The sequence below is a fragment of the Ochotona princeps genome, chromosome 5 (assembly GCF_030435755.1).
Source record: "Ochotona princeps isolate mOchPri1 chromosome 5, mOchPri1.hap1, whole genome shotgun sequence".
In the NCBI taxonomy this organism is placed as follows: domain Eukaryota; kingdom Metazoa; phylum Chordata; class Mammalia; order Lagomorpha; family Ochotonidae; genus Ochotona; species Ochotona princeps.
This window is the reverse complement of record NC_080836.1, coordinates 100,940,010-100,959,354: the sequence shown is the minus strand read 5'-3', so window position 1 is coordinate 100,959,354 and position 19,345 is coordinate 100,940,010. Positions and strand designations below refer to the sequence as shown.

The 19,345-nt window shown below is 43.2% G+C and overlaps 1 protein-coding gene across 1 annotated transcript in view; it reads left to right on the top strand.

The window, feature by feature from the left end:
• The window catches only part of DNER (delta/notch like EGF repeat containing), a 304,451-nt gene that overhangs the window by 215,283 nt on the left and 69,823 nt on the right, over positions 1-19,345 (top strand). The window contains exon 8 of the mRNA XM_004576747.3: positions 16,836-17,060. Coding sequence (XP_004576804.2) covers positions 16,836-17,060 — 225 coding nt within the window. The remainder of the gene's footprint in view (positions 1-16,835; positions 17,061-19,345) is intronic.

The window sequence follows — 19,345 nt, the reverse complement described above, 5'->3', positions numbered from 1 at the left end:
TACAAGTAAAGGCACCCAAGGTGTTTCCTTGTATTCATTTTGTGAAATGAGAATGACTGTACCAAAGATAAGGATGTGGAGTAGGATGTGATTGTCCATGCACCTGCTGTGTACCCTGAGTATTTTGGAATGTTAGGTTTAGACCTTTGAGAGCCTTAAATTTTTTAAGGAAATGTATTTCAATTCTGACGATGTCTAATTATATATACTTACTATCACAGCACATTGACATTTAAATGTGTGCATAAAATTAGACCCATATAAAAATAAAATCTGAATACTAATATCCAGCTATGATCTTTACCTCAGCAATTCAGTTTGTATTCTCCTACTCTAGGGTTTTAAAGTAGAACACCACACAACTTAATGCAGAAGCAAAAGAAGTCTGTTAGTGGTTGGAATGTTCAATAGTAAAGGACTGTTGTTGGAGCTGGGAGGGTGCCCATTCATGGCATGCAGCGTATACCTGATAGAACCACCTTCCTGTCACCAGCCAATTACAGAGGCCTAGGGAAGTCTGAGTCCATAGAGAGAATATTGGACTTAAGTCACTATTTTGAGAAAATAGAATTTTGTTCAATGTATTCAAAAAACAGCAATGAAAAAAGCCACTACTGCTAATGGTAGAAGCACAGTGCTCTTCACTGCTCAGCATGAAAGCAAATGTTGCAGTTGGGTAGTGTGGAGACCTTAGCACTGGTGTTGATGGTCAGACATGGGCGATTTTAGGGCATGGCAGCATCCATGACCAAGTACGAGAAGTTCATGTCCTCTTCCAGCCTGGGTGTTGCTGGACCTGAGAGTGTGCGCAGCATTGAGGCTGTGGAATGAATGCATCCCTTTGGGTGTTAGGTTGCATTGCTAGGTTGGAAGTCTGGAGCTACCTCTTTTGAGTCTTCTCCAAGACTCATTCTCTTACAGGGCGATGCTTGTACTCAGCTTATAAAGCAGTGGGCAAAAATAGAAACCCACAGCTCTGGGCTTCCACCACGTGTGAATGTGAAATAAGTGCTAGTCATTGCAGAGATGATTCTAAGGCATAGCGTTTTGTTTCTTCCAGCCCTTGTTTCCGTCCTGTACAATCAGGGTGGCCCCATCTGTATTACTGTTGAGGACCCCTAAATGTCTTTGATTCACATATGCCAGTTGAGGAGCTCCTCCCCTACCCGAGTCAATCAGTCCATCTTGCTTCCATTGATGTTTGTAAAGTCACCAATGAGTGGCTCCAGGGAGACTTGCGTTCTGATGCTGGGCCTGCAGGTTAAATCCTGCTGCTATAAGCTTCAAGGGATTTGTTTCCCTGCATTTTATAGCCTCGAATAATCTAGTTCCATCAAGCCTTTTGTCCAACTTGAATTTCACTGGTAACACTGTCTTAGGGATTTACAGTCATAACCATTCGTGCTACAGAAGTCATCTCACAGATAATGTGCCTTGTGCATAAACTGGGCATGGGATTCAGTAAGGATCTAGAAGGGGATTCTGGGGTTTGTTTGTTTCTGGTATGTTGTGTATGATCTTGTTGAGGGCACGTTCTTAGGACCATAGGATATTGCACATCTTTACATAAGCAATGTGCAACATGTCCTCATGAGGGCTGTGTGAAATGCTATCCTTATCCTTTTAAAGTTGCCATTATCTCGAAATCAACACTGTCTTTAGGAATCCTGGTAGCTGAGGCCCATGAAGTTCCAAGTGGTGTGGAGTTTCATCTCTTGGAAGCAGGGTCGAGGATTATGTCTTATTAAATGTGAATAAAACATCAGTTTCTGTGTTTGGTGTAGGATGATTAATTTTTGTTTTATAACTAAATGTATTTGTCTTTTCATTTTTTCCCTCTTTGTGTGTGTGAGTCTTTTTTACATAACATGATTTCTCTGAGGTTGTTTTAAATAAAAACATTACACAGAATTTTGTTTGTTGGCTTTTTTGCACTAGCTATGGAAGAGACAGCAGCACTAACTTTCAGTGAATGACTAAACTTTTTCTTTGTAATCCTGAGTTTCAGTGCGTGGCTTGTTCTGTTCCTCAGCCTTACCTCCAGTACGTGGCTTCTGTTGGAAACCATTTTAACATGGTTTAGTGCTGGCAGATAGCAGCCAAATGTTAATTGCATGAATGAATGATGGTATCTTGATGCTTTTCCCTCTAAAAAGAGTTTGAATATTCCTACCAGATAAACCCCAAATTCAGTTTCTTAGGATCTGCACATGACAGTCATTTAGCTTTATTTACTGTAAGTTTTTAGCTTTGAAAATTCAAATATATTTTTGTTTCTTTTTTTTAGTTGCAACTCTTTTAGTGTGTATGTGTGTGTGAGAGAGAGAGAAAGAGAGAGAAAGAGAGAGAGAGAGAGAGAGAGAGAGAGAGGATGAGAATGCGATGATGAAGAGTATGCTTTTATCTACTGGTTCTCTCCGAAAGCCAGGAGCTGATAATTCAATCCAGATCTCCCATCCGGTGGCAGGAGTCCAATTACATCAGCTTTTATCATTGCCTGGTATAGTCTGCATTAGCAGGAAGCTGAAGTCAGGAGCCAGAACTGGAACTCGAATTCAGGCACTCCCATGTGGGCAGCAGATGGCTGTAAAGTTTTGAAAAGCAAACATCTGCTGCTTGTTTCTTTCATGGGGCTCCAGTAATCACACCGGCATAAGCAGTGATTGTTACTGACATTTCTTGGGTGTCTGTTGGTTAAGCACTTGTTTGGCACTGGGAAGCTTCTATCCAGTTTAATTTAGCAGTTAACAGCAAAAGCTCAAGTGTGACTTGACGTCTGTATTCAATTATGTTCTACGTGGTGACATTGGGCAACTTATTTAAATTCTGTCTCATTTTCCTCATGTATAGTGAAGGCAGTATCAGTACCTACCTAATGGAGTTATTGCAAGGATTCAAGAAGCCATGAGCATGCAGTGCTTGGAGCAGTGCCCAGAAGAGAGTAAGCGATGATTACATGTCACTGTTTGCTCCCGACAACAGCTCTCCAGGGCAGTAGGTGTTATCTCAGGGTAGTAGCAAGGCTGTCAGATTCGAGGGCATCCAGGATGTAAACCCAGGGTTGTTTTTGCTGCACTAATTCCTCTCTGATCAAGTTTTACCGCCAGTGACAGTGATTGGTATGGCCGCTTCTATCTGTTCCCCGTCAGTGATTATAGGCTCATGTGGGCGGTATGCTAGACTGTTTTTGTATCTTAAGCATCCAGGCCTTAAGTACAGATGAAACTGTTGTTGATTAAGTGAATGAGTAAATACTTAAACTGTTCTACATTAGCATGTTGTAAAGGGGGATGCATTCCTGCATCACCAGGATGGATTAGCCAGTGGCCACCAGAGTAAGCAGGTGGATCTCTTGGCTAGACTGAGAGACGCCAGCTGCTTTCAGGGCTGGGATCATGACCAGAAGAGGGCAGAGTTGTCATGCAGAATTTGGGGATCCCCTTCTCTGCTTCTCTTCTTTCTCGGCCCCCTCCGTCATTCCATATGGTGTGTCTGGCCCAGGCTGTTTCCCAAGTTGCCCTGGACAGGAAAGAGCAGGTTGCGTGCTCTGTATCACAGCTGTCTTGCTCCTTGGGGTGGGACCCTCAGACAGAAGTCTCACACCGCTCTGGTTGTTGCCCCCATGTTTTGACTACACTCCAGAAGTCTGTCAGCTTTGCTTCACTTTCCAGAGCCTTGTTCTGGTTGCTCTTCTGTTTTCGGCCTGGAGATACAATTGTCATTTGTGGAGAAGTCTCTGACAAAAGCTTCCTTCTCCCTATGAGATGGAAGATGTTCACTGTTCTTCAAAACAACCCAGGGTCCTTTCAAACTGAAATGTACGTATTGTAAGGATAAATATGATGTTTTCCCCTGAGGCAGAATTATCTTCTTACACATGCCCAACATGAGATCACAACCATGGAGGAAGCTCAGTTTATCTTTAATTTTGGCCAAAATACATGGTTTGTAACCCCAGGCCACCTGCTGAGCTGTTCAGGCTTCAGTTCCAATTCCTATGAACATCTTTGGGTGAATGCAAAGGGACCCAGGTCTAAGACAAACAAAGTCATGGCCGTAAAACAATGGTTTGATAATTTGTCATGTTATATTTATGATTCATAAGCCTTTTTAAGTTCTGTTTTCCCCTCCCACATCAAATCTGGCATTCCGCTTCTAACAGGCAGCTGAGTGTCAACGCTGTGGTTCTCCCTGATTGCACAGTCTGATTATTCTGATATGTTTTTCCACTACACTTCCTGTCCCAGTTCTACTGGGTTATATTATATATGAATAATTAGTCCTTTTTAGGGCACTTTCCTGACTTTGAACTCCCCAATAGCAATGTTTCTGGTCACGATGACATTTACCTGTTATAATCCGTTTACCACTTCTCGACATTTTACATGGTCCATTCTTTCTTTGATGAATTAGGAGTATATATAGTACTTGAAGTGAGTTTTATAACTTTCTAATTATCAAAGAAATCTATGCTCAAAGAAAGAGAATTCCTGTTACCTGTTCTCCCAGAGAATGAGGTGAATCTCTTGGAAGTCTCTTTTTCAATGTCTCTTTCAGAAAACTGAACTTGGGACTTTCTGTGCACTCTCTTCCAATGAGCTGCTTGACAGAACGTGTCTCTGACATTCATCAAAATAATTGTATTTTTCTAAAGTGTTGTGAGTGGCTGTATTTTATTCTGTCATACAGATGTGGTCCAGTGTATATGTCATTGAAGACTTTACCATTCACATACTGTTTATTAGCTCCTTATCCGTGTTGCAGTTGCTTGGTGCTTACATGGGCTTCAGTTATGAACAGGCAAGATAAATGACAGGCAGAGGGGGAGGGTAAATGGGATAAAGGCCAGAGTTAAGGAACATGATGGGGACCTGATCCTGGGATGCAGGGGGATTGTAATGGTGGAGGGAGCTCAGGTGGCAGCAGTGGAGACAGTCACGGATTGATGTGGCTGTAAGAGAAGAAGGAGACTGGGCCCGGCGTGGTGGCTCAGTGGCACCAGGAATCCCATATGGGCACTGGTTCATGTCCCAGCTACTCCGCTTCCCATCCAGCTTCCTGCTTGTGGCCTGGGAAAGCAGTCGAGGACGGCCCAAAGCTTTGGGACCCTGCACCGGAGTCTTGGGACCCCGAAGAAGCTCTTGGCTTTGGATCAGGTGAGCTCTGGCCGTTGGGGCCACTTGGGGAGTGGCTCAATGGATGGAAGTTCTTTCTCTCTGTCTCCTTCTCTCTGTAAATCTGCCTTTCCAATAAAATAAATAAATATTTACAAAGAGAGACAGAAGGAAGAGACCAAGTCAGCTTTGGACCCATTTTTCAGGACTTTTGTCCTTTCCCCTTTTTTCACTCCAGCTGCTAGTCTTTTTCATGTTCTTCAAATACAAGAGCTTGGAAATTGTCCTCTGGAGGGCGCCATTCATCTTAGAGCTAAGCTGTGTGAGGCGCGAAGTCTTGGCTGCTGATGCTCCCAGCTACCTCCACCACCTTTCCTTAACCTCCATCCTCGTCTTCCTCTGGACTAGACCTGGCTGTCATTGGCTCATCATTTGTTCTCCCTGCAGCCGTATCCCATCACAGCTCCCATCCGTGTCGGCCTGCTCTATCTGCTTCAACGGCAGTGGTGTTGATGATTCTACCTGCTTGGCTATCGTTGCTGTTTGTTTTTCTCACCAGATTTCAAGGCCTTGTTGGAGATAGAGGCATGGTTGATCTCAGTGTTGGTTACAGAGGGAAACAAAGGAATCTGATGATTCCTCTTCCATTCTTTTACATTTTCTTTTTCATCATCATTTTTTATAATGTATTTTACTATTTTTTTAAATTTTGGATGACGTTAACATAGTTGATCAGGGTAGGAAGGATCAAGGGTTCTAGAAAAGTAGGTGTGACCATTGTTTTCAAAATTTCTGTTTCTTCTTTCTGTTTCTGAGGGAAGGATAGATAAGGGAAGAAGCCATTGTTAGCCTCGCAACCTTCCCAGTACCCGGGATGGGGAATGGCCACCCGATATCAACCCAGGGTTCCAATGTGGTGCATGCTTGAGGGTTCTGCCCAGGTGATTTCGATAGTTCTGCAATGTTGTCTATCTTGTCAATCCAAGAATGAGGGGATCCTCTCATTGTCTTTTGTCTGACATAGTCGACTTTTGAATTTCCATTTGCTAGGTATTTGCTGTCTTCTTTGGGCTGGGATATTTGTTGTCTAATTTGTTTTGCTTCCTTCCTCTGGCATGGTACAGATGTCCTCTGTAGGCCTCAGTAGGCTGCCATATCTCCCATGTGGATCTGTGCCAGCTGTCTATTACTCTCTTTTTCCCACTGAGGAAGCCCAGTTTCTCGCAGGTGGGCAGGGGACCCACGGACCCAGGCCAGGTGTCTTGGGGGTTGCTGGACCCCTGCTCTTGGGGCTAATGCACCTGGCACCCACCATGCAGGCAGGCACAAGGACCCAGGTCAGGCGACCATGGTCTCATCAGACCCTCCGCCCCGGGGGCTCACTGACCAGGCACCCACCTTCCCCAGGCTAGCATGCCTCACCTCACCTCGGCATCCACCAGCAGGTGCTTCAGCCTAGTTTGGTCCAGCCTGCCTCCAGTTCTACCTCATTCTGGTGTGTGCTACAGCCTACCCAGGCCCAAACAGCCCCCCGTGTGAACTGGCTGGTGTTGCAGCCCCATCCAGCCCCAGGTGTACCCAGTTCTGGTTCTCAGATCTACCAGTGGATGTTTTGAACTGGCTAAGCCTGGCCTGCCCCCAGACTTGACCCACACGTATGCCAGCGGGTACTGTAACCTGACCTGGTCTGGGCTCGTCCTTGCCTTTCTTCTTGCATTCATCTGCAAGGACTGTGTCCTGATAAAGGAGTTATGTTTCCATTTTTAACAGCCAATTATTTTTTTTGCACATATAGCTATAAACTTTGAGTGAATTTACATTTTCTACCTTTTTATCTATTGATTCTAAACTGGGGGAAAGTTGCTTTAACATTCCTATGTATTTTCCCTAGTTATTTTTCATTTTCCTGTCTGGATTCTAAATTTGTCTTTGTGTACTGCTAAGGAAAATGTCCTTAAGGTATATTTTTCTTTCAATTGGTTTTCTTAGAAGTTGAAAGCTACATCTTCAGTACAATCCTGTTGGAGCTTTTATATCTGATGGGTTTGTAATTGATTTTCCTGGATATTTCTCCTTACCCTTATCTTGCATAGCTGTCTGAGAACAAGAACAAATGTGGTCCTAATTAACTTTTCCATAAACATCAGCCAAAACCCCTTCTCTGATTCTATCATTTCACTTCCTTGCCTGTTGAGTAAAATCTTGAATTTCTTTGAGGTCCAATGCAAAACCCAACTTTCCAGTGAGATTTCACTGACCTGTGTACTTTGTGGTAGTCACAGACATGAGGAAGGCTGGCACTGCCACCCCCTAGCTGGCAGCCTGGCTGCACCTCTAAGCCGCAAATGTTTGCAAGAATTAAGAATGGCCTCATTTGTACTCCCATCAGCTATCTGCTCTGTCCTGCCCTCTGCGAGTCAGGATCCTACCTTCTCCTGCGGGCCTCACACCACTTGGCAGAAAATTCAGGAAACCCATATCATCCGCCCTCATTATGATTTGATGATTATTCACTCACACAACCATAACAAAGTCATCGAACAGTCATGCTTTACACATCCCCTCATTATAAATTACAAGACATAGTGCGTATCTATCATCCGCTTTTTTCAAATCTGTTTATTCTGTGAGACGAACATTCCTAAAGTCAAGACTAGGTGAAGACAGAAACATGACAAAAAAGGGGGGGGAATGAAACGTGAAATCAAGCACAACAAAATAAATCAAAGAATTCAAGCTAATCTCATATTTGTGTTGTGTAAGATATATGAGTATGTCTTCTGCCATCCTTCCCCTCCAGCTATCTGACTATCCACCCACCCAATTATTCCATGTACATTAGTGCACTATGCTGGCTGATGGGAATTAATGATGGGAAAATGCAAGGTGACTCCTCCTCCTGGAAGTTTATGATGATGGACAGCTACAGAGCCAGTACATAAGAGCATCATCACACATTGACTCGCAAGCTGTGAAGCCAGTGAGCAGGTGCCATGATACTGAACAACAAAGGGATATGCACCTAGACCGCAGTGTCTAACATTTAAGCCAAGACGATCTAGCACTGAAAGCAGACAGGATCAGGGTACTTGAGGCTGTGGAAATGGCATGTCACAAGTCTCCAGAGGAGGACTGGGAGCTGAAGGGAGAATTGTGGGACCAAAGCCTGAAAAACAAGGGGTTGCGGTCAGGAAGGTAAAGGCAAGCAGAGCTTCTTGCCAGTGGAAGGCAAGTTCAGGTTTATCCTGAGATAGCTGGAAGCCATGATCTTAGCTATATTTTGTGATCATTCTGCTGTTCTTTGAACAGTTGGTTATTGGATAAGATAAAGCACAGGATCTCACCTCTTTCTGTGATGAAAGAGGAGAAGTAATTGTGGCTTTTCCTAGGACGGCAGCAGCAGAGATGCCGTAAAGCACTTGGGAGTTGTGATATGTTTCAGAAACAGCCTACTGACTGCTGAATCTGGGAGTTGAGAGCAGTAGAAGGGTGGGATTCCTGGGTTTCTGAATTGAGCCATTTTCTCAAAGCAGTAAGTTCATTAAATTAAATTTTCAGTATCTGTGCACATCACGTTTTATGTGGAAATGGGCTTTATTTGCAAAATTGCCAGTATCACTTCATTTTGTATATTCATAAATTTCTGGCATTTAGAGAGGTTTCTAACAATACACAGAGTGACTTCATTGACTTACAATTTGAAATCTTCCAGAAGTGTTTTCTTTTGGTCTTAAATATCCAATTTCCATAATATGTGCAAAGCAAAGATTGTTTTCTTATTTACATAACAAATATTCAGCAGGCATAGTCATCTAAAAATTGGTTTAAATGCAAAATTTGACAGAACCGGCAGCTACCTGGCATTAACTGTTTATTCTTTAGGTTATTCTTGCAGTTCTATTTCTAATTTTATTCATCGAGACTTTCTGAAGAAATGTATTTATTTGCAAGAGCATGAGTGACTTGACATTCATCCGGTGGTTCACCCCTGAAATGTTCCAGCTAAGGCGCTCAGATGGGTGGCAAAGACGCCTCCCTGAGCTCCGCCTGCTGCTCCTAGGGTGTGCATGACCAGGAAGCAAGAATTGGAAGGGAGGCTACCACTCAAACACACGCACTGTTGTGGCGTAGGAACGCCCCCAAGTGGTGGTGTGACGACTCCGACAGGTGCTGCCCTGTTTGAGTCCATCGTTTCTAAGCTGTTGTGATCACTGTTGTGATGGAAGTCTCTTGGCTGCTGGCATTGCCACCATGTATTGGAGACAGTCTTTCCTTGGGGCTTTTGTGTTTTCTTTCAACTGTCTCGATGCGTGTCCTCTGAGGTCTGCACAGCCCGAGCTAGTTCACCTAGAGGTATTGCTATGTTCCTTATTCTCTATACTTCTTGGTTAACGGTATCAAACAGTTTTTCATTTGTTACTGTTTAAGGAAAAATTGTAAATCTAAAAATATTTGCTCAGTAACTTCCAGTTAGGAGCATACATTACTCATCTATTACAGTTTATTTAGTCTCTTAGCCACTTCAGAAACACTATTATTTTTATGACATCATGCTACAGAAAACCATATTCTGCTTATCCTTCTACATATGAGGTTACTTCAAAACATGTGTGAAATGAAATCAGAGGGTAAATTTATCTTGATACAAACACTTTGAAATTATTAATATTTCTTTTATAATGTATGTTCTTGAACTTTTGGGGTTCATGTTTTTGGAGTTAAAATGTGCCTAGGAGTGTGATTGAACCCAAGAGTGTTCAATTTTCTTTGCTAATCCTGTTGCCATTTCCACCACAGTTCATTTGTTTTGCCTATTCTGCAAGGAGAATTTTCAAGACCATTCGCCTTAACTGATTATTATTGATGAATTCACCAGGCACAGCTCTTAAGGAATTTTATAGGGACAGACATTTGGCCACGTCTTCCCCTCTTGGAAAGTCTAAGTTAAATAGCAGAATGCTTGCATTCCCCTCCCACTCTGCTGACTCCAGTTTGCTGCCAATGTGCACCTGACAGGCAGCAGCTGATGGTCCAAGCATTTCAGTTCCTGCGACCCGTGTGGGAGACTGGGGTGTGTTCTCAGAGAGTAATAAATACATGCAAGGAAATCGTCCTTTTGTTCAGGAGTAGAGATGCAAACTGCAATTTATCTTCACTTCCCGGGATGCCAGTCTCTATTATACAACATAGATTTACCTATATATCTGTTTATCTTGCATTTTACATGGAGGTTGCATTATATCAGAGAGAACATGATTTGCTTGAAAGTTCTTATGATTATTATTGTCGAGTTCTTTAGATTTTCTTTGTATGAAATCATAGTCTGGTGAATAAGTCTTATTTTATCCTTTCTATGGTTTATGCTCTTCTCTTGATTTCTTTTACTGGCCTGATCACATATAAAGAACTTGCAATAAAATATTGAGCTTCAGTGCCAAAGGGAGTCATTCTGATTTGTTTCCTGGCTTAGAGGGAAAACATCACTGTCTTGTCATCAACTTTTAGGTTACCTGAAGCTTCAGATAGTATTAGGATTGCAAGCGGTTTCTGCTAGGCATGGCCAGCATGTGGCAGGGTTTGGAGAACCTGTCTGCCAATTCTTGGCTTTACTGGTACAGCAGCAGGTAGTGAATGGCCCCTTAACCATGTGTCTGTACAGCGCAGCGCGTGAGCACTCCCCGGTTTCACCCTCTCTTTCCTTATGTGTATCCAGGGATGCAACTCCGTCAGATTCTTGCATCTATTTAAATTGGTCACACAGTGGAGACTGGCTGCCACAGGTCAGTGTGCTTCCGAGGGCTTCACTGAATGAAGAGGCTGTTGGCAGCGTGACATTTCCGTAGAACCGCTGCTCAGTGGAAAGAGAGTCAGACATGCATTGTACATCATCTTGTTCAACACTGCTCCTCCCCATGTTGCACACCAGGGTATTAAAACAAAAAGTAATGAGAGATCTGGCGTAAATTCACACATCAGCTGGGAAGATTCAAGCTCTGATTTTGGGGGCTCTCCACTCTTGGTGACACAAGAGTCACTTAGGAAAGGATGTCTTATGAATTAGAGAATAACCAAGGCTCAGGTGACAGAGGAAATGCAACGTTGCTAGCCAAAGCAACAGCACTTTCTGAATTGACTCAGCTTCCTCTTATGCCTTGTGCTTAGCCATGTCACAGTTGCCCAGAGCTTGACTGGTCACTTGCCCACAGTGGTAGCATCTGTGCCCATGCATCCCACTTCCAGACATATGCCGGTGACCATCAGTCCTTGTCCTCTAGGCCATGCCGTGCTCTTGATCAATAGGCCTGTGTTCCTTGGTGACTGCTGATCGACTGCAGAAACATCTCTGTTTGACCTGCAGCAGGCTGAATTCATACCACTCAGCCCTCCCAGCCGTGCAGTGGAGCCTCCTCCCATAGTGTCCACTGCAGTTGCTAGCAACATCACCCACACTGTCCCCAGGTCCGGAAACTTGGGAATCACATTGTAATCACAACTGCTTCTTATGGAACACTTCTTTTTGGAGCATCACTGTGCCAAGAACTTCACATCAATTTTTCTCTTAAGCTTCATAAGAAATATAAATTACAGGTGTTAAAATCTCCAGCCCAGAAACACAGAAGCAGTGGTCAGGGCAGTTTCAACAGTTTAATGAATGGAGGTGATGCTTACGGTGAAGTTCCTTCACTCCCAAAGTCCATGCTGTAGGACATGAAATCACCCAGAGAAATCGTGTATGTGGCCCATAGATGTATTTTATTTGAGACATGATTTGCCAACACTTTAGAGTAGAAAGGTTCAGTTATAATCTGTTTTGCAGACTTCTGTTGAAAATTCAGAACAGCTGGTAATCGATACTGTATTTCCAAAAGTTATGGATGAATGGCAGTCATACCTCTCAGCTGGAAATTCTTTCTCTGGCTTGCCCAAGGCCCTGTCACACCTGTTGTGTTACACTTGGGTTACACTCCTGAGCTACACTGCCCACTTGACTCCTGATGGAAGTTGGGTTTTGACTCCTGTTCTGTTGTGTTCCTGGGCTCCGTCTTCTCTTCCCTTGGTCGCAGGTCCTTGTATGGCGTTGTTGTGTGTAAAATCATTCTCCTCTCTGGGTCTTTTTGTTATGCCTATCCTACCAACTGGTCATCACAACCCCTCACCTCAGATGATCTGCTGAATACCTGGCATCCTACTGCCAGTCTTCATCACCTCTGACTCAACCTGCAGATGACCCGGCTGTAGGAATATTTTTTTAAAAATTTACGTAGATGAAGTCCAGTGTCCTCAGAGTGAAATACAGACTCCTTGGCATGATTAGAAGACCATTTGTGACCGATTGTGATCTGGCCTCCAGTGTTGGTTCACTTTTCATGCTTCTCTTGTCCATATTAAATATTGGCTCTTCCCCAAGTCTTGACCTTTTATTCCTCATTTTGCACTTTCCCTTCTACTTGGTATAGTCTATGTAAATTATATGAACACTTGCAACTGCAAATGCAAACAGGAAACTAGAGTCATTACTTTCTGAAACTCATTTTTTATTTTGTTTTGACCTGATCAACAAGTCTCCTATTTCTGCTTTCACTAAGAACAGATACAGAAGAGAAAAGCATTCGTCCTAGTTATGCTTACATATCAGAATATTGTCTTAATTTGTTCATCAGTGCAAAAATAGTAGACAACCTTGTATCCAAGTTTTGTTATCAATTAACTATGTAGAGTTAAATGTTTTTTATTTATTTGAGTGACAGAATTAGGGAGAGAGGAGAAAAACCACAATCGTCCATCTGCTGGTTCACCCTCCAGATGGCTGCAGTGGCTCTTAATGGGCTCTACGACAGGAATCTGGAACTCTGTCCAGGTTTATCGAGTGGGAGAGTTTGGGCCATCTTCTGCTATTCTCAGGAACATTAGCAAGGTGCTGGATTTGGGGTGGAGCAGCTGATGTCCATGTGGGAAGTTGGCATTGCAAGAGGCAATTGAACCTGCTGCACCACAACACCAAGCCCTGACTGTGTAAACTTAAACAGGTCATTTCACATGCTTGTGCTGTTCTTTACTTGTCTGTAAAGTAGGGATTCTAATAGGTCTTTCATTCCATTATTACGTTGAGGTTACGGAAATAATTCACAAAAAGGCACATATTATCACCCAGTAAGTGTTAGCTGTTGCTCCAATCTTTACAGTTTTTATCCCATTCAGTCATTCATTTAGCCTGGGAACTGTTCCAGGATAATTGACACACATCTTTTTAGAACCCACCATGTCTTTATGAAGATAATCTCAGTCCTCTTTCCATGTGAAAATATGGAAGGTGAAAGAACGAGAGAACGAGAGAGCGAGAGAGGGAGAAGGAGGGCGAGAGAGACTGCCACAATCGTAAAATCCAAAGATCTTAGGTCTTGCTTCCCTGTGTCACGATACCCCTTGTTATATAAGTTTTCCTGGATTATCATAACAAAATATCGCAGAGTTGGGGGCTTAACCAACAGAAACTGCCTCCTCGCGGTCCCGGAGGCTGGAGACCCAAGGTCAAACTATTGGCATGGGGAACTCTTCTGCTGTGTTCTCGAAGTTCCAAGTATCTTTATTCATTTTTATGCTCAAATAAGTATGTTTCTTATTTCTAAATTTTCTGGCCTTTGATTTTTATAAATATTCTTTCAATGAAGTTCGCACTTCAATCTTAGAGGGTTTTCAAGCATTCCTTTTCTTTGATGAATTATCTTTTCTGTGTTCTTCCTGTGACCTCATGTGGCCATTGTATTGCTCTGCTGGAGGAAAAAAAAGAATCTACATTTTCTCTCAAAGTTGAGTTTAGCTTTTGAGCCTGAAAATTTTTAATCTTGTTAATCATCTTGAGCTGTTGTTTCAGGTAACTTTGCACCTTGCTTTGGCAGGGGTGTTTATCATGAATCTGAATTCCTGGGGCGGGGGAGACCAGTAGGTCTGCAGGATTAACTAGAGCTCCTTTTCGTGGTTTGTGTGTGTGTATGTGTGTGTGTGTGTGTGACACAACTTGGGGCCTTTCTCTTATTGAATGTAAGCTGTGGGGTGACCTGGTCAATGCATTTTTCAAGTTTACTTCTTCAGCTTAAGAGAAAAACATTTAATTACTTTTAGTGTCATACCCAATGACACTATATTTGCAGTGAGCACATTAAAGGGACCATTCTTATTTCCAACAGCTGTGTTTCATTTCCTAGACCCAGAGAAGAATGCTCTTAGTTTGTTCTAAAATGAAGAGTTTTGAATCTATTTTGAAAATCGATGGCACACAGTGCTGTCTTATGTTGATAAATGTTTTAGTATCTTCTTGTCAACCTGAGTAAAATGGAATACATCTGAGTAAAAAGGAGAATGGAGCTGTCGTCACCTCAGCTGCTGGGCAAGACTGGACGACGTAAATGTTGCTAAAACGGATTGTATGACATATTTTCAGTATGATTCTAACAGTGAAATCTACCAGGAAATTCATGAATGATGAATAGCTTTGTATTTCTTCTCTTTCTCTCTCCATATTTATGCACACGTACATATACTTACTTATATGCCAAATTGTACCAGTTTGTGAAGCGGCAACTCAAAGAATGAAATCTGGTAGTTGCTTTTCATTTATCCACTCATTCATAAATCTGGTAGCCTGTTTCATATATTCATTAGATCCTTAACAATAACAGTAAACACTGTCATATTGCTAGGAGTCCTGTGTGAAGATGGATAAATAGAAACCTAAATGTAGATAAGAAAAGTGAAATATAGTAGTAGAATATATACTGTGTGTCTGTAAAATTAGTTAACCTTATCCCTAAAATTTGAATAGTCTTAATTTAGTTTCTCAAATTGCTTTTAAAAGACATATAGACTTGGTCCATAGCTTTATTGATACACATCATTAAGGAAGCACAAACATTGATGGGCCTGGAGACCCATTAGGAAACACCTAATCATGCACAAGAGGTCATTATAAAAATCACTCTTCAATAACCACATCTGAAGTGCAAGAAACTTAACAGTTTTACAACATTTCACATATGATAGAATTCATTTATCTGAAGAGTACAGTTAGCACGTTTTAGTAAATTTTCAGAGCTGTGCAGTCACGGTCACAATCCCACATGGGAAATTTTCATGAATCCGTTTGCTGCCAATCCATCTTCTACCCCGGCAGAGGTTACCCCAGTGCCTGTGTCGGTGATGAGCTTTATCCGTCTTCTACCCCGGCAGAGGTTACCCCAGTGCCTGTGTCGGTGACGAGCTTTCCTTCACCAGCACGGCATTTTGAGGAGCAGGTGTCCACCTTCACTATCTTCCTGTGCCCATCCGATATCCATTGTACGACTGTGCTACCTTTTTTCTTTCTTTTTTTAAGTTTGAGATTATGCATTTTTTATTTTATTATTTTAACATTTCACAATCCAGTTTTATAAAGTTTTTTTTTATTTTATTTTAGCTTCATAAACAGTCACCTGTTCATCATTGCGGGCGTGGACAATGGCAGAGTCCAGCATCCTATTGTCAAGATACAGCTAATAGTTTCATTGGGAGTCCATCTTAGATCTGGAAGTAGAGATGCACACTGCACTGCATCCTCACATCTGGACATGATAGTCTCCATTACACAGTCACCACACATCCCTCTTTAATGAAAGGCCACAATACAAAATCAACAACAGGAAGAAAAATAGAAATTAACAACACCACAAATTTCTCAAGAGGTTTTGATGGTTCAATAGTCCTGAAATGCTGGTGATCCTGCCACTCAATCACGATGAAATCTCTCCCGAATCCACTGGCTGCCATAGTCCATCTTAGTGTCTCCGTCTGCCCAGATCTTCACTGCCAATGATTGGCTGGGGTAGTTGATCAGTTTTTCTGTCCTCCGTCCTCTCTCTCTCTCTCTCTCTTTTTTTTCTTAAGGATTATTTTCTTACGTTGAAAGTCAGAGTTGGAGAGAGAAAGGGAGGAAGAAATCTTCCATATGCTGGTTCATTCCCAGATGACTCCAAAGGCCAGAGCTGCGCCAAACAAAAACCAGGAGCCAGGAGCTTCTTCCAGGTTTTCCACGTGGATGGCAGCGGCCCAAGTGTTTGGGCCATCCTTTTTGCTTCTTTTCCCAGACCATTAACAGGGAACCATATGGGATGTCAGCATTGCAGCTTGTGGCTTTACCTGTTATGCCACAACATAAGCCTCTGTGCCATTTTGCTTAGCCTTTATAATAACTTTATTTATTATTTAAAAACATGCACTCAGGAAAAGGATGGGAGAGGTTTATTTCATTGCTTATAATTTTATATGAGTTTCATTTTTCAATTTGACATAGTATATTATGTATTAAAGCAGGTAAGGGATATGTTCCCCCAGAATTATACTAAGAGGAAGGAGGAAGCCCTTTGCTAATGCAAATTCCACCCCCTTGGAGTATTCAGCACTGGTTTTGTGGCATTTTGCATGCACACATGTACATGCACACATGTGTATCCAACTATACCACCGTGCAATATGTATGTTTGCACCGTCTCAGCAGCCTTATGTTACATCTAAGAAATGAAGTCACAGAACTTAACAGTTTCACTTAGGGGTACTACTAATGCTGACCTTTCTGACTTGGTCAAGTTCATCAGTGCTCCATGAATACTGCAAGTCTGCAGGCCCTGTTTGTTCGTTATGACGTGCAGACTTATTTTCGTTTTTGTAAGTCTCTTGCGCATTTTCTCACAGGTTACTTCGGATCTGCTTGTGAGGAAAAGGTGGACCCGTGCGCTTCGTCCCCGTGCCAGAACAACGGCACCTGCTACGTGGATGGAGTGCACTTCACCTGCAGCTGCAGCCCGGGTTTCACAGGCCCCACCTGTGCCCAGCTTGTCGACTTCTGCGCCCTCAACCCCTGTGCTCACGGCACCTGCCGCAGTGTGGGTACCAGCTACAAATGCCTCTGTGATCCAGGTTGGTGCCATTGCAAACAGCAAAGGATTTTTTTTTCTTTTTTTTTCGTCTTTTTGAAAGCAAAGTTACAGAGGGAGAAAAGGAGAGACAGGGAGAGACAATGCAAGATCTTCCATTCACTGGTTCACTTTGCAAGTGTCCAAAACAGCTGGGGCTGGGATGACCAAAGCCAGAGGCTGGAACTTCTTTAAAGTCTCCCACAGGAGTGCAGGGACCCAAACACTTGGGCCTTTTCTGTTGCTTTCTGAAGTGCATTTGTAGGGAGCTGAATTGGAAGTGGAACATCCAGGTTCCCAATTGGTACCCATAGTGGTGGATGCTGATGTTTTAGACAGTGGCGCAACCTTATACGCCATAATACCTGCTCTGCAAAACTTTTCTTAACCCAGTTTCAAGATGCTGTTAGCTTTTCTTTGGTATTGAAGCAACTGTCTGCCTAGAGAATTTGGTACACTTTGAATGGAAGTGGGTTCCACTCACGATACATTTTCTGTCTAGATTTCCTTGGCAGGGTTGTAAAAATGCCCTTCGCCCTGTATGTGAGCAATTTAGAGTGGAAAAATTAGGCAATGCAAGTGAGCAAAATGGATAGATTAATGCAGGAAGAATTGCATAACAGGCTAATTCTTTTTTAACAGTTTGTTATAGGTCATGCTAGAGCATGCTTTTAAAAGATGGCGTATCTTTTACTGTTGTGTGCTTAAGCTAATGGAATAGGCTGTCCCGTATTCCTGTGTGTGAGAAGCACAATGCAAGCCATTCAGAATGTTGTCGATTAAAATTCTGCCTCCGTGCACAGAGTGTCACACCCCTGACTGCCTGCCGATGCATCTAGAACTCCCACCATTTATATTTTTCAAATGTCTTCTGAGTTTGTATTACTGCTTCTAATTATGGAAATTCAGCTGTTTAGATGTCAGAACGATTACTTAGTCAAAATGTATGTATGCCCATACCTATGGGAGGGGTTTGACAACACATGGGCAGCCTTTTCTTTCCTGACATTTCTATTCTGTCCACGTCTGCATTGTTGCACTAGGAAGCTCTTTAAAAGGCTTCTCAGCCCTCGGGGTCCTCATGCAGGTCTCTGACCCAGCGGCCTGGCTGGCGCTGCCTAACTTTGCTTGCCTCACTGGCATGCCTGCTCCTCAACACCCTGTTTTGCCTGAAAAGCTTTGGGACTGAATCAGCTCTTCTGCCGTCACCTACACAGTCACCTGCGCGGTCTCTAAAACATTTTTCAGTGATGTTGTGGGTCACAGCAGCTGGCCTAGACCATGTTGATTCCTACTGTGAGGCCCCAGTGAGGTCTTCATGTGCGTGAGTGCACTCTGAGTGCACAGCGAAGCCATCACCCAGCGAGGCATCTCTCTGGATGTGTCCCAGTTGTTGTGTGATGTCCGCATTCAGTACCCGTGTATGCATCTCTCTCCTCCTTAGAGGTAGGAGGTAGGTGCTTCCCTAATGGCATGTTTATCAACAACATTGGCCCCTAGCTATGCTTTAGTGAACATTAATCCTTCTAGGTTGTGTGCTTCGTGCCTCACATCTCTGAAAAGTGGTCTTCCCATGCCACTTTCACACCAAGATGTAACACTGTGTGGTAGGTGTCTACACACCCAGCAGAGGCCTGAGCCCAGATTCTACCCATGTGCCCTGGTTTCTGCTGCACCAGTGCCCGGCCCGGAACTTGCAAAAGACTCATATCATACTTAATCAGTGAAAGGAGAAAATGGGAAAATCAGTCAGTGTCACAAGGGTGTTGACGGTTCTTTTCTACCTAGGTTTCTTAATGATCTGATTTCCCAAGCAGTTGTTATTTTGCCAAATGCCTCTTTTCCATTCAGAGGAAATGAGGGGTTGAGTCAGTGTCAGTGTTAGGTTCCCAGAGGAGCAGCGGAGGAGTGGAAGCAGGCAGTGTGTGCAGGTGAGGCCCAGCCACACCACACAGGGTAATCCGCTTGTCTCTAATTCTTAGTCTTCTCTCATCTAGTCATACAGTAAGCGCAACACCTAGAGTAGTGTTAGAGGAAATACCTAGGTGTGTGGCCTAGCCAGGTAACACGAAATTAATCCTCCAGTAAACCTTGAGATGAAGTTTCTCCAATTCTCTGTATGATGTGAAAACATTTTCCTGGGATTTTACCTCCTCTCAGGGCCACAGCAGAGATAGCAGTAGTGCCTCCCAGGACCTTGTGCCCTAGGGCTGGGCAGGGTGGGGAATGGGGCAGAGTGGGCATACCCTTACCCATGGGGAATGGAGATCTCTAGGACCAACAGTGCTG